Here is a 19686-nt window from a genome sequence, read left to right on the forward strand (position 1 = left end):
AAAGTCAGGTTCTATTCTCAGAGCAACAAATGCCCAAGTATTCAAAACTTGAGGTTTGCTTTATTGATTTCAATGACAAAGTTACAATCATGAGGGACTCACCTTTTGAGATGGAAGCATAGAGTGGATTTAAGAAAATGTAATGTAGTCTTTTTAATAAACGTTGAAAAACATGGCGGCCTAAAAAGATCACGTGTAATGCAGTACATTAAGATGCGATTGTTCCGTTAGTCTTTTGTTGGAGAAAAGACACCAATATGTTGGATATTGTGTTTTCTGCAAACAGGGAAAGTTGATAAATAATAGACTTGAAATTAATTCCTTGTAAATACACGACTTACAGCTGTCAAAATGAGACGTAGATATTATAAATAATAGAGCCATTGTGCATTGTATCATTGATCATCCCTCCACACTCGGCGTTACTTTTACCACTGCCTTTCTTGGTGTTATTCCCATTATTCAACGCTTTGAACTCTCTCTACTCTTCCTCTTCCTTTAGCCTGGTTTTCAAGCTTCCAATTGCTTCTTTGTGCTTGTATTGTAGTCGTGGACCACTCTTGTACAACAAACCGAGAGCCTGAGTCAGATCCTACGGAAGCATTCAGAGGATCTCACTGCTGGCCCCCTGAGCAAGCTGGCAATCCTCATCCGAGACAAACAGCAACTGAAAAAAGCCTACAATGACCAATGGCAGCAGCTCAACCAAGACTTCATCAAGGTAAATCAAGAGCGTGCGCTACTGGGCATCCCCCTCTTAATCATACGTTCTTCATCATTATTTCTGGATTTTTTTGCAAATCCAGTCCAATCTACTCTGAGAAAGTGTGACTAATTTAAGCCTTGATGCCTGGGCTCTAATCTCAGCTTTCCCACTCTAACAAGAGGCAAAACAGTTTATCCCCCTTATCCTCAAATTGTAAAAAAGCAACTGTTTTGTACACTAGTCTCCATATCACATTGTGGATTCTGTAAAATATGTCCCTATGTGCAACATCTGTTGTTTGAGATGCCTGTCCTGCAATAAAAATATTCTGGGCATAGGTGTTCCTTTTAGCAAAGTTCATGCTATAGCAATTACCTAATATAAAATGGCATCTGGGCCAATATGCTAATGTTGAATGGCAAATCAAGGTCAAAGCATACAGTAAAGTGTGCAATTGAATTTTACCGCAAGGAGGGTCAGTCATGTGACATTGGCAGTATACAGCAGTTTTAAATTGTTCCAGCGTGTTACAAAATGATTTAAACAGTGAGCAAACATAATCCTAGCCAGCCTCCAAATAACATAGTATGCACATCTAAAGATCCTCGAATTGGTACACAGGGTGGCATATTACTGACCCATCCTCTTCTTATTTTTACAGCTGCCTTATAATTCCTTTATAAAACACTTGAAGGGCCTACCCTTCAATCATGTCACTGCTTGCAGCTCCACTCATAATATCACATAATCTCCTCAACAGTCTTTGTTTTTGGACTGAGGACAAATGTACGTAGGTTTTATTTTGCGAGTAACTAATAGCAAATTTTTGTGATGCCCTAATAGGAAATTGCAAACATCTACGTACAAATGTGTCGTAGACACATTTAGCAATTCCTAATGGGGGTCACAATTGACCTACCTCATTAATATTCATGAGGTAGGTCTCAATCTGCGTGGATCCTCCTCCTGAGCACAGGAGCATTGCCCGCATGCTGCAGCGCAGAAGGTACAAACATATAATTAAAATGGCATGGCAATGCCATTTTATTATCTACCTGCTCGCGCGAATGAGAGGGCCGGAGGCAGGGCTGAATCCTGCATTGTAGGAATACAGCTGTCCCTTTTAGTACGCATGTCGGGTTGCCCGGCTCTCTTGCTGCTGTCAGCCCGACAGGCGCACCTTAGACCTAGCACAGCCAGGGGAATTGCAAACACAGGCCCCTAGCTTCAAAGTGAGTGCTTGGTTAGCTTGCTCCCACCAATCCTGGAGCAGGTCTCAATATGAGAGCAGCTCCAGGATTGGGTGGATTTGTATTCGCGAGCAGGAAGGAAGTCCTTTTCTGCCTGTGGACACAATCGGGGATAGAAGTGCTGTACAGGCGGGAGCAGTACTGGTGAGTTTGGGCCTATCGCACCCCGCCACATTTTTCTATTGGTAGCTGCCACTCCCCACTGGGAATCACTAAGAACACAGGGATGGTGGCCTGCTGGTGACAGAAGACCACCATGTATGTATTTGCTTTTAAATAAAACAACTTTTCTTTTTTAAATGCAGGAATGTGTTTCAAAAAGAAAAAGGAAACCATTCAGTTTCATTTTTTAAGAGTAGGCAGTGGGCCCCGGGACCCCTTCCTGCTCTTTAAATATGTTTTCACCACAATTCACAAAGGGGAAGAGGTCCCTGGGGACCACTTCCCGTTTGAAACCGGATGACCACCTACTTGAAGTAGTTGGTAAAAGGTGAATGTTCTGCGACCGCATTTCAGTTGCAAAACATTCCTACATGGCACTGTGAGTCGCTATTAGGAAGGGACGCCCTTAACACGCCCCTTCCTTATACCGAATCACAAAACCCAAATTGCGATTCTATAGCAAGTTACTGAATCGCTGTTTGGGCTTTGTGCTTGCCAAAAAGCCTTTTTGAGTTCGCAAACGGGCCGATTTTGCGAATCAACCCGTTTGCAACCGTCAAAAAGGTTTGTACATGTCGCCTCAAATCACTAACATGAAGTGCCCTTATTTATGTTTCAAAGTGCTGGTGTCTCTAGTCTAACTGTAGCTCAAAATCAAAGGGGAGGCATGGGTAACCCAACCTGCTATCTTTACAAGGTCGGTATAATGTGTACCATTAAGCTTGGTAACAGGGAAATAGTAGAATTATGTACTAATGACCATAGACTAATTAGGCTATCCATGATATGCCTGTACTATTAATTTGGCGAAACCAGAATGATGGCAGCTCACAAGATTGTTGGCTTCCCTTTATGCTTGCATTTGACTTGTCCCACTCTTTTACAAAAATGTTATCAACTATTTTTTGCTTCAAATGACAATTATGAGATTTTGCAGAAATTTAGCATTGCTGTTTGATTAAGTGTAAGTAGACTCTGTGCTAAGAGGTGGATATTAGACTAATGGGAAACACAAGGTAATAAGGACCCATACGGTAGCGTGGTAATATGAATCAACGGAGACCTATGGATAGGAGGTCCGAGGGGTGTATGAAATGCCATCTTGGTGCCGGTCAATCAATCAATCAATTTTATTGTTTCCAGTTATTAAAAACTATTACAAAATACATTAAATACATTCATTAAAAGTACTCTTATTTTATACCGGTTTAAGATCAACTTATCCATAAAATTATTTGTACATTTATCTATGTAATCTTGCTTTAAGATCAACTTATCCATAAATTGTTTGAACATTTGTCTCTGTAATGTTAGTTTGGGGTTTTTCGGGTTCTTTTATCCCCCCTGTTCCACTTGTTGTAGGAGGGATTGTACCTGTCTCATATATTTAACCCCCCTACAGGCCAGCATAGGAGATGTTCCATCTAACCATTGAATAACAGCTTGCCTGCATGCGCGAATGTTTAGTTTGTTAAAGATGTTTTTTAGAAATCGTCTCCTTATATCCAATAGTGCTGGGCAAGCGCATAGCAAGTGGGGTAGTGTTTCATTTTTGTAGCCGCATAAGCGACAACAGGAATCCGTATAGCTGCCTTTATAAGTTAATAACAGATCTTTTGAAAAATGTAAGCCCAACCGATGTTCGATGTATCTCTGTTTTAATGTCACGTTAAAATGACTTCTTAAATAAGGCTGTGGTTTTATCCCACAATATGAATTTATTACTGTCCACCCATGTCGTCGCTTCGTGATTAATGATTGATCTTCCAAAAACGATATCCGTTTGACAGCATTGTTTATTTTATTGAAAGTAGGTCTATCTGGGTTAGAGTCCCATAATGATTGAATTTCGAGGACCTTCAAAGATTGAGCCAAAAAGTATCCTCAGCTGCCTTGCGTGTCTTTACTCAGCTGAGTTCCTATTTCCTTCCAGCATAGACTATCCAGTGTGCCTTCCTCGGATAGACGTATTTTGTGACAAGATTTTACAAAAGTGCCCATGCTACAGAACTTCTGGTTCAGAAGACCAAATTCTAGGCGAACCTGGGCCGGTGAGGCTGATTTTGGGAGGTTTAAAACTGCTTTGTATGCCCTCATTTGAAGGTTATTTAACAGCCCCGCCTCTTTACCGCACCAGGTTACCAAAGCATATGACAAGGTTGGCAAAATCTGTGATTTCATCACGTTTAACTGATGGATATAGTTTGGACAACTCAATTTTTTTTGTAGTAGCCGGTGTGCATAAATCAAGGAGTGGGTTTTTGCCTTTAGGTCTATTTTGAGTTCTTTGTTCGATGAACCTCTTTCTATTTTTAGACCTAGATATTTATACGATGGTTCTTCCTTTATTTGTGTTTTATTTGCGAACCATTTAAATACCTGTTTTTTTGTATCTACTAAACGGACCACTTTAGTCTTTTCTTTATTTAATTCCAAACTTTCGTGCTCCAGATAGGTTACCAGATTATTAATCAATCTTTGGAGTCCTATTGGGGTTTGGCTCAGCACAACAATGTCGTCCACGTATTGCAGAAAGGGGATTGGGATGTTTGCCAACTTCGGCGGATGTCCTTCTGCTATCTTCATATGCTGTGTGATGTCCGCCATATAAAGATTAAATAAGCTTGGGGCAAGGACGCACCCTTGTTTTAGACCCTGTTGCGTATTAATTTCGCCAGTGGTACTGCTGCCATCTCCCAATTTGACTCTTGCCCAAGTTTCACTATACAGGTTTTTTATTGCATCCAACAGGTTCTTTGGTAATCCCCATATATTTAATTTTTTCCATAATCGTTTTCGATTCACTCTGTCGAATGCTGCTCGTAAATCAATGAAACATGCAAATAATCTGGTCTTCTTTTTTTCTGCTTATCCTTTTAGGCGTGCCAAGGTTGTTAAATTTGTTAAAGTCACCATTTTTTGCCTAAAACCTGTTTGAAACATAGGTATTATTTTTGTTTCCTCCATCCAATCTTGAAGGTGCTGCAGCAAGCATGATCCATATAGTTTTGCATCCACATCTGTCAATGATATCAGCCTGTAATTTCCCGGCTCGTTGTGATCGCCCTGCTTAAAAATAGGATGTATTATACTTCCTTTCCAGGACTTGGGCATTTTATTCTGGGTGTAAATCCAATTGAATAATGGGGTTAAATATTCAGCCCAAAACTCAGGAGAGTGTTTGAAAAGAGCGTTTGGGAGTCCATTTGGTCCTGCTGCTCCCTCTGTTTTTAAATGTTTTATTATTCCTTTTAGCTGTTTAGCTGTCACAAGGGTGTCCAGGTCTAGGATGTTAACTTCTAGTGCTTTAGGTATGCTTGTGATAACTTTACCAATGTTGTTTCTGAATCGGTTCTTTTTGCCCGTGTTTGACGTCCTTTTGTCATCCAGTTGATGCTCCTGTGTTTTGAGCGGGGATTTTTTTTGCTCCAATTTATTGGAACATATTTCACACTCTTTATTGTTGTGCCACTTTTGTCCGCTCTTCCCATCGGCGAACATATTTTTAACGTGCTTGATCCATTTGTTTTTTCCAATTCCCGCTTCTTGTTTTAGTTGGTTACCCTTTGTTAGTTTGTTAATTATACCCCAAAATGACCGGCCATTTTTATTCTTTCCAGCAATTAATAGTTTGGTCCAGATTTCTTCTTGATATACTTTTTTTGCTTTACTCAGCATTGTCTTGTATTTATTTCGCATAGCTCTTAGTTTTACCTTATCCGGATTCCTTCCGTTTTTCATCATTATTACCTGCTTCTGGACTTCACGGGAAATTTTCTTTTTTTCCTCCTGGAGCGTAGGATTAAACCATGGCTTCTTTCCACTGTTTATTCTTCCATTGTTTGATTTTGGGGCTGGGAGGTCTCTAGTTATGGAATCACATAAGTTTTCCCAAGCCTTTATGGGGTTTTTTTTTTTCTTCAATTGGTTGTATTAACAGTAGATTTTTGAATTTCTCCATTTCTGGTTTAATATCTTTTCCGCTCCATTTCAGTTTCCGTAAATTAAATTTTTCCGTGTTTTGAATAACTGTTTTTATTTTTTGGGTTTCGTTTACTGGCATTTTAATTTTGGTAATTAAAGGAAAGTGGTCACTTTCTGTCCGTTGCTCGACAGCAAATGTATTTACCTTTGGCAGCAGGTTATTGCTCATTATTGTAGAGTCTATAGTTGATCTCCGTTTACCGCTTAAAAAAGTTGTTATGGATTTGTCCCCATTTGTGTTCCCATTCAAAATTGTCAGGTCCAGCTCTCTAAGTTCTTGAGTTAAATTTTTATCTTTTACTAGATTGGTATTAAAGTCTCCTGAAATAAATAAAGGGTACCATTCATATGAAATTTGCAATGCTTGAAGAAGGGATATTAATGTTATAAGTCTTTCCTTCTTCTGTTTCTTTTCCGGGTGTACATATACATTAAGCACTAATAAGTTATTAATCTGTACGTTTGAATCAAACTTTGCTGTGAGTTTTTTTGCTTGCAGCCAATTAACCCCGGTATCTATCTCTTCCGCTTGCCATCCATGTTGCTGAGAGATGTATACTGTTAGTCCTCCTCTCGGGTGACCGAATTTTGAAAGTTTTTCAGCTAAGATATGAAACTCTATGTAACCGGAGATGGATACTGGGCTCTGATTCCAGGTTTCTTGAAGTAGTATTAGATCCTGTTGTTCCAAGAATTTCAAGGTTTCATGATCTTGTCCCATATTACTGAAGCCATGGACGTTCCAAGAGCAGATACTGATCGTTCTTATGTTCAACTCACCGAATTCGTCTCTGATTGCCCGATTTTTCCCTGATTCCCCATAATCATTAAGGTAAGTGAGCTTTCCTATTCTTGTGTGAGCTTTTATACTGGTTAGGAACTCTTTTGGTTCAGTGCTTTGGCAATCCAGGACCAGTCTGTGCTCTTTTCCAGCCTACTATCCTGTTCCTCTAAGGTTATCGGTATCATGCCTCTTTGTGTTGTTTTTTGCGGTGTTACCGAACATGCGCTTTTTAGGCATGATCTCTGATTATGTTTGATTTCCTTTTCTATAGTTTCCGTTTTAATAGCTTTTAAAAGAGGGAATGGGTATTTTTTCCGTTGGACACGTCTTAACCCAATACCCCATGCTTCAAAGATCAAGCTCATTGCGAGTATCCTATCCACTATGGTCTTTGAAGCCCAGGTAGTCAGCGATTCCTCCACGTCTGGATTGCTTGCTTCAGTTTTAAATTCTACAGATATCAGGTCTTTAGATGTTATTTCCTCCAATTCTGGAATTTCTTTAAAAAGTCGCAATAAATTCCCTATATTCAAGACGTCTTGACCACCAGTTATCTGATATGCCGGTACAAATAATAATTTTTCAGGGCTTTCTCCTTGTATTTTAGTTACTAGTGTTTCTTCTTTTACCTCTTGTTGTTGGTTCTTTGATTGGTCTCCCTTCGCTATTATTATTCTACTTGGAGTTTGAATATTTTTTGTTATTTCTCCGATTGTATTTGTTGTTCTATTTAGCTAAAAAATGGGTTAATAGGCCCGCCTGTTTCCAACTTTGTCCCTTCAATATTATGTTCAAGTATATCACTCTTTAGATGTATCGCTGCTTGTGGACACTGAGAATTGGTCTTTTTGAGATGTCTTGCATGCTCTCCCATTTTCATTTAGCTTTATTTTTATCGGTGTTCTTATCCTTTCTTCTTCGCTATCTTGTCTCCTGAGGTTCCGTACTTCGTTGCCTTTGATAGTTAGTTGTTCCTTTTCTCGTTTTACCCTTTTAACTTTAGGAGATGAACTATTCTCTGCCCACTGCATTTTTGTTTCCCGTTCTCCTGAGTTTTCTTTATAGGATGTATTATTGTCACCTTCCATTTCAGTTCGGGCTTTGCCTTGTGGTTGTGAAAGTTTTTTTTATTTGATTTTTTTGTTTTTTTTCCCCGTTTTTTCCTGTGAGTGATTTGCCTTTATTGGCGTAAGGGATTTCTGTGATTCATTAAGGAGATCATGTCCATTCTCTATCCTTAGTTGGTTTGAGTGCTCCAGGTTATTTTCAGATAGAATTGATGAGATTTTTTCTGATAACCGTTTCTCTTTTTTTAAAGTTATTTTATTAAAAATGGGAAAAATCTGTTCGTTTATTGGAAGCGACTCTTTTCGCTGAGTCCTCCCCTTCCTGGCGCGTTTTCTTTGTCTTTTTGTTAACTTTAGGTTTAAATCTTTTATTAAAGGTTTTCATCAAAGAACCAATAGCGGCAAGCCAACACACTTTCCCGGCCCAGGCAGGAGCAGCCGCAGCTGAGGTCTCCCCCCACCACAGGTGGATGGGAAACTGAAGAAACACTTTCAGGCCCTTACAATCGCTATCAGTTACGCCCCCCCCCCCCCCGAACCTAGCCCCCCCCCGCAACTCCCCTCCCGCCGGAACCCCCCAACCCCCCCCAACCCACCATCAAGAGAGACAAAGAAAGAAAGGAAAGAGGAAGAAATGAAGGAGTAAAGACCCTGCCCCGGAAACGAAGGGACCAAGAAGGCGTATGCACCGCTCTGCCCCGAACCCGATGGCCAAACAAGGCGGCTATGTGGCTTCCCCATCTTCCAGGTCATCGCTAAGCCGCAGGAGGCGTAGGTATCGGGGGCACGTCAGCTCCCTGAAGTCCTGCGCCAGCAAGGACCGGAACGGCTGCCACAGTTCCGGGAAGGCGTCGCCCTTCCCCGCCAGTGTCAAAGAGATGCGTTCCATCCCCAAGATGTGCCAGAGGCGATGCAGCCATTCTAGATGCGTGGGTACGCGGGGTGTCCTCCAACAAGCCAGGAGGCACTGCGTGGCCGCCCCCAGCGCCAAGGCTATCTGTTTCTCCCGGCGGGATTTTAGAGGGTAAGTAAGGGCATTGGGGACCCCCAGGATGATGTATGCAGGGAATCTGGGCAGCTCCGTGTCAAAGTATTTGTCCACCTCATCCAGAATTTGATGCCAGTAGGGCGCTAACAAGGGGCAATCCCAAAGAATGTGTGCGAGAGTGCCCAGCTGACCGCACCCTCTCCAACAGACCCCGCTGTGTGAGTTATCCATGCGGTGTAGACGCTCCGGTGTGTAGTACCAGTACATCACCAGTTTTGTGAATGTTTCGGTGAGCCCTGTGTGTGTAGATGTGTGGCGAGCCCTATAGCAACAGCCCTCCCATTCCTTCGCCAGCAGGTCCCTTCCCAAATCCCTCTCCCAGCGTGCCCTCCCCGCGTGATATGAGTGGTGGTGTGTCGACAGGAGCATTTTGTATAGATCCGATGTCAGTTTCTTGTCAGTCTGGCGAGTGATCAGCCAGCGCTCGAACGGGGTGAGCCGACGCTGCGCTGCAAGTTTCTCCCTCGGCCGAGTGGCCCAGTGTTTAACCTGCAGGTACCCGATCCGGTCCGTGGCCGGAATGCCGTATTCGGCTGCCAACTGTGCTAGGGGGATAAACCCCTGGGCGTCGTAAAGGACCCCCAGCGCTCTGCAGCCGGAGTAGCGCCAACCCGGGAACGCGGATTCTGGAAGCCCCGGCGGGAAGTCGGAATTACCAAACAAAGGGGTGAGAGGCGAGGGGAAGGACGTCAGGTCCTGACTCTCACCAGTCTGGTCCCAGATCCGCACCGTTGCCTGGGTCACCCACGAGGCATACAGATTGGGTGGCCGTTGGTCCCGCCGAAGAAACGGGACCGCGGCCAGGGCCCTCCCTGCCACCGCCCGGTCCTGGAACAGCCAATGCTTCTCGGACATGGGCTTCATCCATTCCGCCAGGTACCGTAGCTGAGCGGCCTGGAAGTAGAGCAAGAGATCCGGGACGCCAACGCCCCCGTGCTCCGGCGGGAGCGCGCTAATCTGGCGTTTGAGTCGCGGCTTCCTGCCCTGCCAGATGAAGTGCGCCAGATCAGATTGGACCCGCTTGATCCACCCTTTCGGTGGATATATGGGGAGCGTGTGGAACAAGTACAGGATTTTAGGCAATATCGTCATTTTAATGGCCGCGATCCGCCCCAGCCATGAGATCGGCAGGCGGCGCCAGCGATGGAGATCCGCTTTAACGGCGGAGGAAAGACGGTCGTAGTTCATGGTCCTAATGCTTGGGATCGTGGGCGCTAGCAGCACCCCGAGGTAAGGGACAGGGCCCGTCGCCCAGGGGACCGGATATTTCGTGCGGAGGTCGAGAGAGACGGAGAGCGCCACTGACTTAGCGATGTTAACTTTAAAGCCTGATACATCCCCGAACACCGACAGCTCCTGCAAGATCGCTCCCAGAGACGTCAAGGGCTCCCTGAAGGTCAGTAGGACATCATCGGCATAGAGGCAGATCTTGTGAGTGTCTCCCCCGAACCGGACACCAGCGATTTGGCCGTTTTGGCGTATGTGCTGTGCTAGGGGCTCCATGTACATGGCGAAGAGCAACGGGGAGAGGGGACAGCCCTGCCTCGTGCCCCGGGAAATCCGAAAGGGCGATGACGTATGGCCGTTTACTCGGACCGATGCGTGGGGGTCGCGATAGCAGTTGAGTATCCGTGCCCTCATTTTGTCCCGGAAGCCGAACCGGCACAGGACCGCCTCGAGATTTTTTGTTAACTTTATGTGTAAGTTGTCCATTGCTCTTTGTGAATCTTCAATTTGGAATACTCCTTGGTTTGAGTGTTCCTCATTTATCATTTTTTTTTAATCAGAGCTTCTATTCCATTCTATGCCTTCATTTTGGCTCACGTTTTCCTCTTTGATCTCTTTATCCCCGCCGGGGCTCGTATATTTGTTGTTCCCTAGTGATGTTTGTACTACCCCTAAGATATCTTTTAAGATATCTGGTAAATTTGACAATTTATCCACCAGTTTGCCACACACACAGATGGGCTCCGAGGCGTATGTATGTTGTTGGACCTAATCTGATCTTCTAGATAAAAGGGTTGTCATATGATCCAGCTTGATATTTATACCTGAAATATGGCTTGCGATAAGATTTATTAGATCGATTTGTACGTCCATTTTGTTTGACTGAAAATTCAAGGCCCTAATTGCCTGGTCCAGGGTATTTAATAGTGCCTCACTCCACGGGACCTTTTGGTTCGTTCCTGGTAGTATTTCCAGGACGTCTGACACCTCTTCCAGTCTACTCACCGAAGAGATCGTGATTGGGAATGTCAAGTTTAGTTTTATTGGCCACCCCTCGGTTTTTTCATGTTTCTCATCTGGTGCAACATAATTTTTGACTGGACATATTGGTGTAGATTCCAATCTATCTTCTTCAATCTGGCCCTTTGCCTGTTCCTGTTCTTGTTCTGATCTATATCTACCTTGCTGATTTTGCCGAAATTGGTTATTTTTAAGATCACTTTGTGTTTGAATTTGAATGCATTGTTCTATTTGAAAGTTGGGTTCTGTTAATCTGTCCGGGGTTGTCTCCTTTGATGTTAAGAGGGCTGACCAAATTTCCTCTAGCGCAATTATTTGATCTTCCCCGGTTTTATTCCCCTCTATTGTAAGGCTTTTATCTTTAGCCTTAACTTTGGCCGTGGTCCTGTTCTCTTTTTTCGTGGATTTCTCCATTACTGGGGAACTCTGTTTATGTATCTGGGCTTCTACCACAACTGATTTGTTGTCTTCTGTTTTCCATTTTGCCTTTCCAGAGGATTGAGAAATTTGTAGCTGTTCTATTGAGTGGGTTGGGCTGTTGTTCTCAATGGAGAGTTTTTGTGCTTCTTTTTCCTCCTTCTTATTCTTTGTTTGCAGTTGTTCATGGTTACTGTTACTTATCCTTAATGCAGGCAAGTGGGCTTGTTCCTGTGTTTGACCATATATAGCCGCCATTGGATCCTTTAAGAAAAAGAATTTTTGAATCCCACTTGTTTTTCTTTTTTTAACTGACGATGGTTCAGGTGCAGACACTAGTCTCTCTCTTTGTTGTATATCCTTCTCTTTTTTTTTCCCCATCTTAGATAACCCCTGTTCTTTGTCTTCATTGTACCCTTTTTTCTTTTCGCTTATCTCTTGCCGCACTCTCCCAGATCTCATGTTCCCTCTTGTTGACGGCAATTGTTATCACTTCTCCTTATTTCTCTTCGGCAGTTCGGAGGTGTTTCTACTATGTATACTCTACCTCTGCCTCCGTCTTCGTAACCGCTCTTGCCTGTGCCTTCGACTGCCTTTCTACTGGAACTTTTGGGGTTGGATCACTTGTTTCAATAATAACTGCAGCCCACTCACTCTCTCTCACTTGCCTGATTGCAGCCGCAAGCCTCCTGAACTCTGCAAGCCTCCGGTTTTCGAAAGCTGACTGAATACAGGTCAGTCTCTCATCTAGCTAATAGGTAGATATGCCCGCTGCTTGGTGAGCCACACAGCCACTTCCTGCTACCAGCCTTGACTGTTCGACTGTTTGTCTCCCCCCCCTCCCAATGTCTACAGCTGGAGGGGAGTGTATGCTATGGCAGTGCTGTGCTGTGTTGCAGGTAGTCACTGACTCCTTTTTTCCTTTTCTCCTTTTCTCCCCTTCTTGTCTCCTCCTGGGCTCCTAGACTCCAATGTTCCGACCCCCGTGCTAAATTTCAGGGTCACCGGCCACCGCCGGAGAACTGATAAGGACAATGCAACAACCAACTATTTAGGTTTCTTTGCGGCAGAGAGGCGGGGAGGCTGGGAGGCTGGGGAAGCAGTGAGGCCGGGATAACTGACAGCAGGAAAAGCGGAAAATGAAAAAGACGGGTGACCAGGAATGGGTAAGAGTGTTATAAGAGCCCAGCTAGGCTAGGATTCACCTGTCTGCTCCGTTAGCCCTCCACCTCCATCTCGTCATCTTTCCTTGTGTCTCGTACCTCGTACCTTACTTGCTGCCTGACTCCACTCGCCTGACTCCACTCGCCTCCGCCCGTCTTGCTCCTCCGCCTGATTTCTCTCTCTCGGTTTCCCGGCTCCGGCTCCTGGCACCCGCGTCTCAGATCCCAGGTCTCGGGTCAGACGCCCAGGCCCGGGTCAGGCTGCTTCCTCGCCGCTTGATTTGGCGCGCTCACACCACTCGTTTCGCTTCCTGCGTCTCAATGCCAAACAGTCGGGAATCCATGGGAGGGCTTCAAGGGGTCTTTAATTTCAAACGTGGTTCGGCACTTTTCTGGAAATGCCGAGCGGGAGCCGAGAATAGCAGTGCGACGGCGTCCTCGTAGTGCTTTCGCTCCAACGTACCAACGCTCGATCTGCAATCCTCAAAACCTGGTGCCGGTCAAGATTTCTTTATTCTTTTCTACCATGACAATATGACGTAAGGAAAGATTGACGGTCATCATGTTACAATATACATCGGATATACCTTTTGATTCACCAGTTTCTATGTGTGTGCTCTTGTATCGTTTTTCTTAGACAAGTCAGCAAGATATTGAGAAGCTGAAAGCGCAGTATCGCAGCCAAGTGAAGGAGATGCTGCAGGCAAAGCGGAAGTACCAAGAGGCTGGTAAAGGTTGGTCAACTGCGATATGAAGTGCCTCTCTGGGGCAAAAATCAATAGTCTTGTATTTGTTGGAGCTCCCTGGAGGTTCCCTAGAGACTGGGTAGCAGGTGTAGCTCTTCTTGAGCCAGCATCAGTGAGGATAGAGCCCAGGTCTTGTATAAATATTAATACAGGCTCTAGCATCTCCAGTGCAACACTTTATGGCCTGTGAGAGACTGTCCACCTCTGACTCATTTTTGAATGAACAAGAAGGCTTGAGCCCTCTCACTGCTGTCAAACAGCAGTGAGACCCCTCCCTCTGTCAATGGAGCAAGAGAACTGGGAGGTGTAAAATAGTACATCTCAAATCCCAATCTGCGAGACAAAGAAGAGCATTGGCACCAGCCTATGTTCAGGTTATGTTATGTTATATATTACTTATTAAGAGCAGTGTTTGCAAACACTTCTGGTACTAGCAGTATTACATGAGCATGGTGAGACCTTTTATCTTATTGGTTAAACAAATGAGACTTCAGAACATTTCTGAAACACAGTAGATTGGCTTCGCCCTGCTGATGGATTGCCAGAGAATTCCAGCTACCGCAGGACATAGGCAGCTTGAAGCTTTAGCAGGTGAAGGATTTAAAAAAGAATTGCAAGTAAGTGAGTAAATGAAAAGGCTAAAATACAGGGAGGCAATAGTCCATTCTTGGAAACACCAAGCTGTGGCAGAGCAGGAGGGCAGGGTTCGGTGGAGGGACGGGGACGACGATAGACGAAAATACAAATAAAACATAAAAAGAATTTTCCTGCTGACTGGTGCATGCTCCTCTTCACTGCAGGCACAGGCTCTCCGACTCCTCTGCAGCCAATCCGGACGCTGCTCTCATGCTGCTGGCAGTATGAGAGAAGCGTCAGGATTGTCCTGAGTGCCCTCGATTTGCACTTGTAGGGAGACTGGATGCCTGTGCTGCTGTATTAACCTGGCAACGCAGCTCGGGTTGGAGACCGCTCAGTGCGCATGTCGGTTTGGCTGTCCTTAGACAGCCGGCCAAACCGGCATGCGCACTGTTGCATGTCCCATGCGCAAATGTGCCTACCACTTCCCCTCCGTCACAGCTACTCTCATGGACCTACCCCCAAAAGACTTGGCCCGGGAAAGAAAAGAAAACAATCCCACGTTTTAATATCAGTTTTTTTTCATGTTTTTAGGCTGCTGTGGCGATGCTCCTCCACCATAGCGGAGGAGCCGACGTTTGTAACAGAATCAAGTGTAATAAGCGGTTAGATATTCTTAATGTTACATAGTTGCAATCTTCAAGAGTGGGAGACTTCGGAAATATTGACTAGAGAAAACAATACTAAAATACTGGAATTTATATTCTGATTGTGTACAGAAGATGACAAAGTGAGATTGTGATAGGTGTGGAATAGAGAGAAGAATTGAGTAAGGGAGAAATATAATGATATCTTGGTTAGAGCTGAGGATAGCTTGAAGGGACATATTTGGAAATTGTGTTGTGAGGATCAAAATAAAAGGAGGAGAGAGATATAAGTTTGTGATTCTTCAGTGTAGAAGGGGAGCGGCATACTGAAGGATCAAATAATCCATGATAGCAGAGAGATGTACATGGATAATAGTAGGGACTAAAGAGAAAGCTCTGTGCTTAAGTGGAAAGGGGGGAGAGGTCAAAAGGCTACCACAGGTTGCAGAGTCTAATGATTAGATAAATGGGATAAAAGCCCAGAAATGGCATATCTGAATAAAACAACAAAGTTAAGAGTGCAGAGGAGAGAAAGAGGTCTACCACATCAGAAGCAGCAGAAAGATCCAGTATAGGAAATACTCTGTGTGGCATGAAACTCCCCCAGCATGCTCGCTACACACACTTGTAATATTCTTTGTCCCCTGTTTTCAAGTAGGGCCAGTTCTACAGCAAGGCTATGATAACATAAGGCACCACCTGGGTGGGGTGGTACAGGAGAGAGATGAAGGGAGCACAATATTACTTACAGATGCATCAATGACCTCATTGCCAGGTAAAAGGTGCAGAATGCCACTTGCGGGGCGGCCCCATAATTCCTTGCAGCAGACCTTACGTTTACGTATGTGATGAAATACCTGAAGAGCAGAGAGGCCTCTGCTGCAGGAGTGTACCCATAACCCATGTTTGCATTTGTTTATTTTAAACAGACAAGGATCGTGACAAAGCAAAGGAGAAGTATGTGAGAACCACGTGGAAGCTTCATTCCCTGCACAACCAGTATGTGCTGGCAGTCAAAGCGGCGGAACTGCACCATGCCCATCACTATCGCCAGAGCCTGCCGTCCCTGCTGGAGTCGCTGCAGAACATCCATGAGGAGATGGTGCTCATCCTGTAAGGACACATCGACATTTCTGCCTCCTTAGCAGTTCCTCTTTATCATCCTTCTATGCTTTGTAAGCTCTTGATTTCTCTATCAAAGATCCTTCATTGTTCTCTTTTTTTTTTTTTTTTTTTTTTTAAACCGTTTATTGCAGTTTATAGAAGTTACAGGTATGGGCCTACAACCACCCGGCCGGCCGCTAGAGCATCAAAAGCATATTACATACATACAGCAAAAAATTTTCTCAGCGGTGCACAGTAGGAAACAGGAGTGATCAATGGTGCAGGCCTCAAAGCTCCATGCCCACAGTACGGTTCCATTTTCTTAATACAAAACAACGTAAACAAACCACAACCGCAAGGCAACCCTCGATCCAAAGTGACAACACGTGCTCCATAAGTGGGGGATCCAAACCAGCAGCAAAATTCTGAAGAGGGGGACGGGAGTAGATCAGGGACTGGGGGACCGCGCGCCCGCGGCCAAGGGAGGGGCGCCATCTAGGGAGACGGAGCCGGCGAGGCCGCCGGTAGCAGTGGCGGCTCACAAATACCCCCGCGGTAGGCGTTCCAGGGGCCCCAGAGTTTCATCCACGCCCCAGGCTTACCCCTCGCCACATACACCACCTTTTCACGAAACATACACCAATCCATATGCTCTTTCCAGGCCGACACCGCAGGGGGCCTCTGGGCTCCCCACAATTGGGCAATATCACGCTTGGCTATCATGTATCCCAGAGTCACCCACCGCGCCTGCGGGACCGAGTAGTCATTTGGTTCCCAGACATTCAGCAAGCATCTCCTCGCTTCAGGCAGCAGCGTGACACGCGTAACCATTCGTAGAACCTCATGCACACCACGCCAGAATCGCTCCACCTTCGGGCACTCCCACAGTATATGCATGAAAGTCGCCAACGCACCACAGCCACGCTTACACATTCATCACCGGCAAAACCCATACGTAAAAGCCTTGGCCCCGTCACGTAGACCCGGTGAAGGATCTTGAGCTGGACGAAACGAAGGCGAGCCGGGATGGCCACCTCTTTCGGAGAGGCCACCGCGGAAATCCAATCCTCGTCGTCCAGCTCCAGCCCGTCGGCAACCCAAGCCTCGCGGAGACTAGTCAGCAGACACGATCTATCGTTAATCAATTTTTTGTATATGAGGGAGATCGTGCTGTCCGGGACATGGCCATCTAGCACTCTGTCCTCCAGGGGGGAAGACTCCGGAATGGATGTAACATCCGGGAAGACGGAGCCCAGCGCATGGCGGACCTGTAGGTACCGAAAGTACTCACTGCCCTGCAGCTGAAACTCCGCCTGCAGCGTCTCAAAAGTTTTGAATCCCCCCCTCGTCCAGAGATCTCCCACCGTGCTGATTCCGATCGTGTCCCACTTCTCGAAGCCCTTCGACGTCCACAGGGAGCCCAACCTCTCAGATGCATACAGCGGAGACGCTCGGGTCAAACGGTCCTTCCACCCCATAGCTGCATTAGCCGCGTGCCAGACACGCACCATGACACGCGTCGGTCCCGTCAAACGGGAGTCGGGCGCGCCAGAGTAGAGCGCTCGATTATAATCGCCACCGGGCAGAAGCGTCCTGTCCATCTCGAATGCCGGGTTCAAGGCGGGCCCGTAAAGGCCATGATTAATTGCAGCTAGTTGGGAGGCCCAGTAATACCGTTTGATGTCCGGGAGGGCGACCCCTCCGTCGTACCACGGGAGCGTCAATTTAGCCAGAGCAATACGCGGCCTCCCGTCCCAGAACAGGCGCCGCTGGAGGCCCTCCACCTCGCGAAAGTAGCGTGCCGGGACCAAGTCCATGGTATTCTGGAGGGCGTAGAGGAAGCGCGGCAGGGACATCATTTTAAATAAGGCCGCTCGGCCGAGCGGCGAGAGCGGCAGACGCCGCCAGCGCACCACGTCCTCCCTCAGACGCTGGAGGGGGGGCAGCAAGTTCCGCTCATAGCGGGCCTCCGGGTCAAGAGTGATATATATACCCAGGTACCGGAAACCCTGGGAGGCAATCTGGATCGGACAGTCCCGTGGCAGGACCGGGGCCTCCCCGGAGAGCACATAGACACAGGATTTCGCCCAGTTGATGACCAGGCCTGAGTTGCGACCGAAGGAGCGCAAAACATCAACCAGGACGATCAGTGACTTGCGCGGGGAGGCGAGATACAAAAGGATATCGTCAGCATAGAGGGACACGCGGTCCTCATGCTCGGGGGTCCAGCGGAGACCACGGATAGAAGGGTGCCACCGCAGCCACTCCGCCAGGGGCTCCATGGCCAGGGCGAACAGGAGAGGCGACAGGGGACAACCCTGTCGCGTGCCCCGCCCCAGCGCGAATGGGGCAGATACTCGCCCATTCACCACCACCTGCGCCAACGGGCCCGAATATAGCAATTTGACCCAGCTGACGAAACCCGGGCCGAACCCAAACTTCGCCAGCATCGCCCAAATATATGGCCATTCGAGCGTATCAAACGCCATGGTGGCGTCCAAGGACGCCAAGATGGCCGGCTCCCGCACAAATGGGACACGCGCGAGCACCCCGTGTAAGCGCCGCAGATTAAGCGCCGTGTTGCGGTGTGGTATAAAGCCCGATTGGTCTTGGTGGACCAAATCGCCCACCACGCCAACCAACCGGTTGGCCAACACCTTGGCGAGGATTTTGGGCTCCGCGTTCAAAAGCGAAATCGGCCTATAGGATGTGACCCGTTCACGGGGCTTCCCCTCCTTGTGGATCACCACAATTGTAGCCAGACGCTGGTCCGGCGGGAGGGAGCCCCGCGAGTGGGCCGCAAGGAACATCGCGCGCAGGTGGGGCGCCAACACATCCGGGCGTAACTTGTATAGCTCAATGGGAATACCATTGGGGCCCATGGCCTTGCCGGATGCAACCGAGCGAATAGCCGAGGCAATTTCGTCCGAGGTGGGAGGGGCGTCCAGCGAATCCCTGTCCTCCACCGTAAGGGAGGGCAGTGCGATGTCCCGAAGCAAGGCATGGGAATCTTCCTCCGAGCAGGGAGAAACCGGGGAGTAGACTTCGCGGAAATAATCCGCGAAGCAGGAGACAATGGCTTCCGGCTCAGTGACGCACACACCATCCACGCTCTCAATCAAAGGCACCACGCGGCTCGCTCTCTCCCTCTTGTCCAACCACGCAATCAATTTGCCAGCCTTGTCACCCACATCATACAATCGCCCCTGCTGCTCTCTACTGAGGCCCCTGGCCGCCTCCGTGACGAGGGCCCGATAGGCCGCCTGCTTTAAATGCAAAACATGCAACTTGGCGTCTGTTACCCCGCTCCCCAGGTCACCCTCCAGTTCTGCAATCTCGGCCTCAACCCGGGTCACCTCCTCCCGCTCGCGCCGCCGGGCATTGGAAATAAAGGAGAGGGCCTCCCCTCTAAGAACCACCTTGAAAGCCTCCCACAGGGAGATGGCAGACGGGACCGACCCCACATTCTCATCGAAATAGCGCTGTAAGGATTTGATCAAGTCGGCACGAATGGTGGGGTCGCGCAAATACCATGCATTGATCGGGGCCACCCTGCCATCCCCCCTCGGGAAGACATCGAAATGCAACAACAATGGGGAGTGGTCTGAGATACCCCGTGCCAAATGGCGCACCTCCCCCACCCTCCCTGCATGGGCCGCCGGGACAAGGATGTAATCAAGCCGCGAGAGGCTACCATGGGCCCCCGAGTGGAAGGTGTACTGTTGCAATACGGGATGCTTTAAGCGCCAGCAATCCACCAGGCCCAGCGTGTCTAAAAGGCCGGG

General features: G+C 47.0%; 1 protein-coding gene across 3 annotated transcripts in view; it reads left to right on the forward strand.

Moving 5' to 3' along the window:
• Nucleotides 1-19686, forward strand: part of FES (FES proto-oncogene, tyrosine kinase) — a 580113-nt gene that overhangs the window by 285093 nt on the left and 275334 nt on the right. For all 3 annotated transcript variants that reach the window (XM_085644363.1, XM_085644367.1, XM_085644366.1), the window contains exons 4-6: nt 548-721; nt 13466-13562; nt 15727-15910. In XM_085644363.1, the coding sequence (XP_085500489.1) occupies nt 548-721; nt 13466-13562; nt 15727-15910 (455 nt within the window). The remainder of the gene's footprint in view (nt 1-547; nt 722-13465; nt 13563-15726; nt 15911-19686) is intronic.

The sequence above is a fragment of the Triturus cristatus genome, chromosome 3_1 (genome assembly GCF_964204655.1).
Source record: "Triturus cristatus chromosome 3_1, aTriCri1.1, whole genome shotgun sequence".
NCBI classification, from domain to species: domain Eukaryota; kingdom Metazoa; phylum Chordata; class Amphibia; order Caudata; family Salamandridae; genus Triturus; species Triturus cristatus.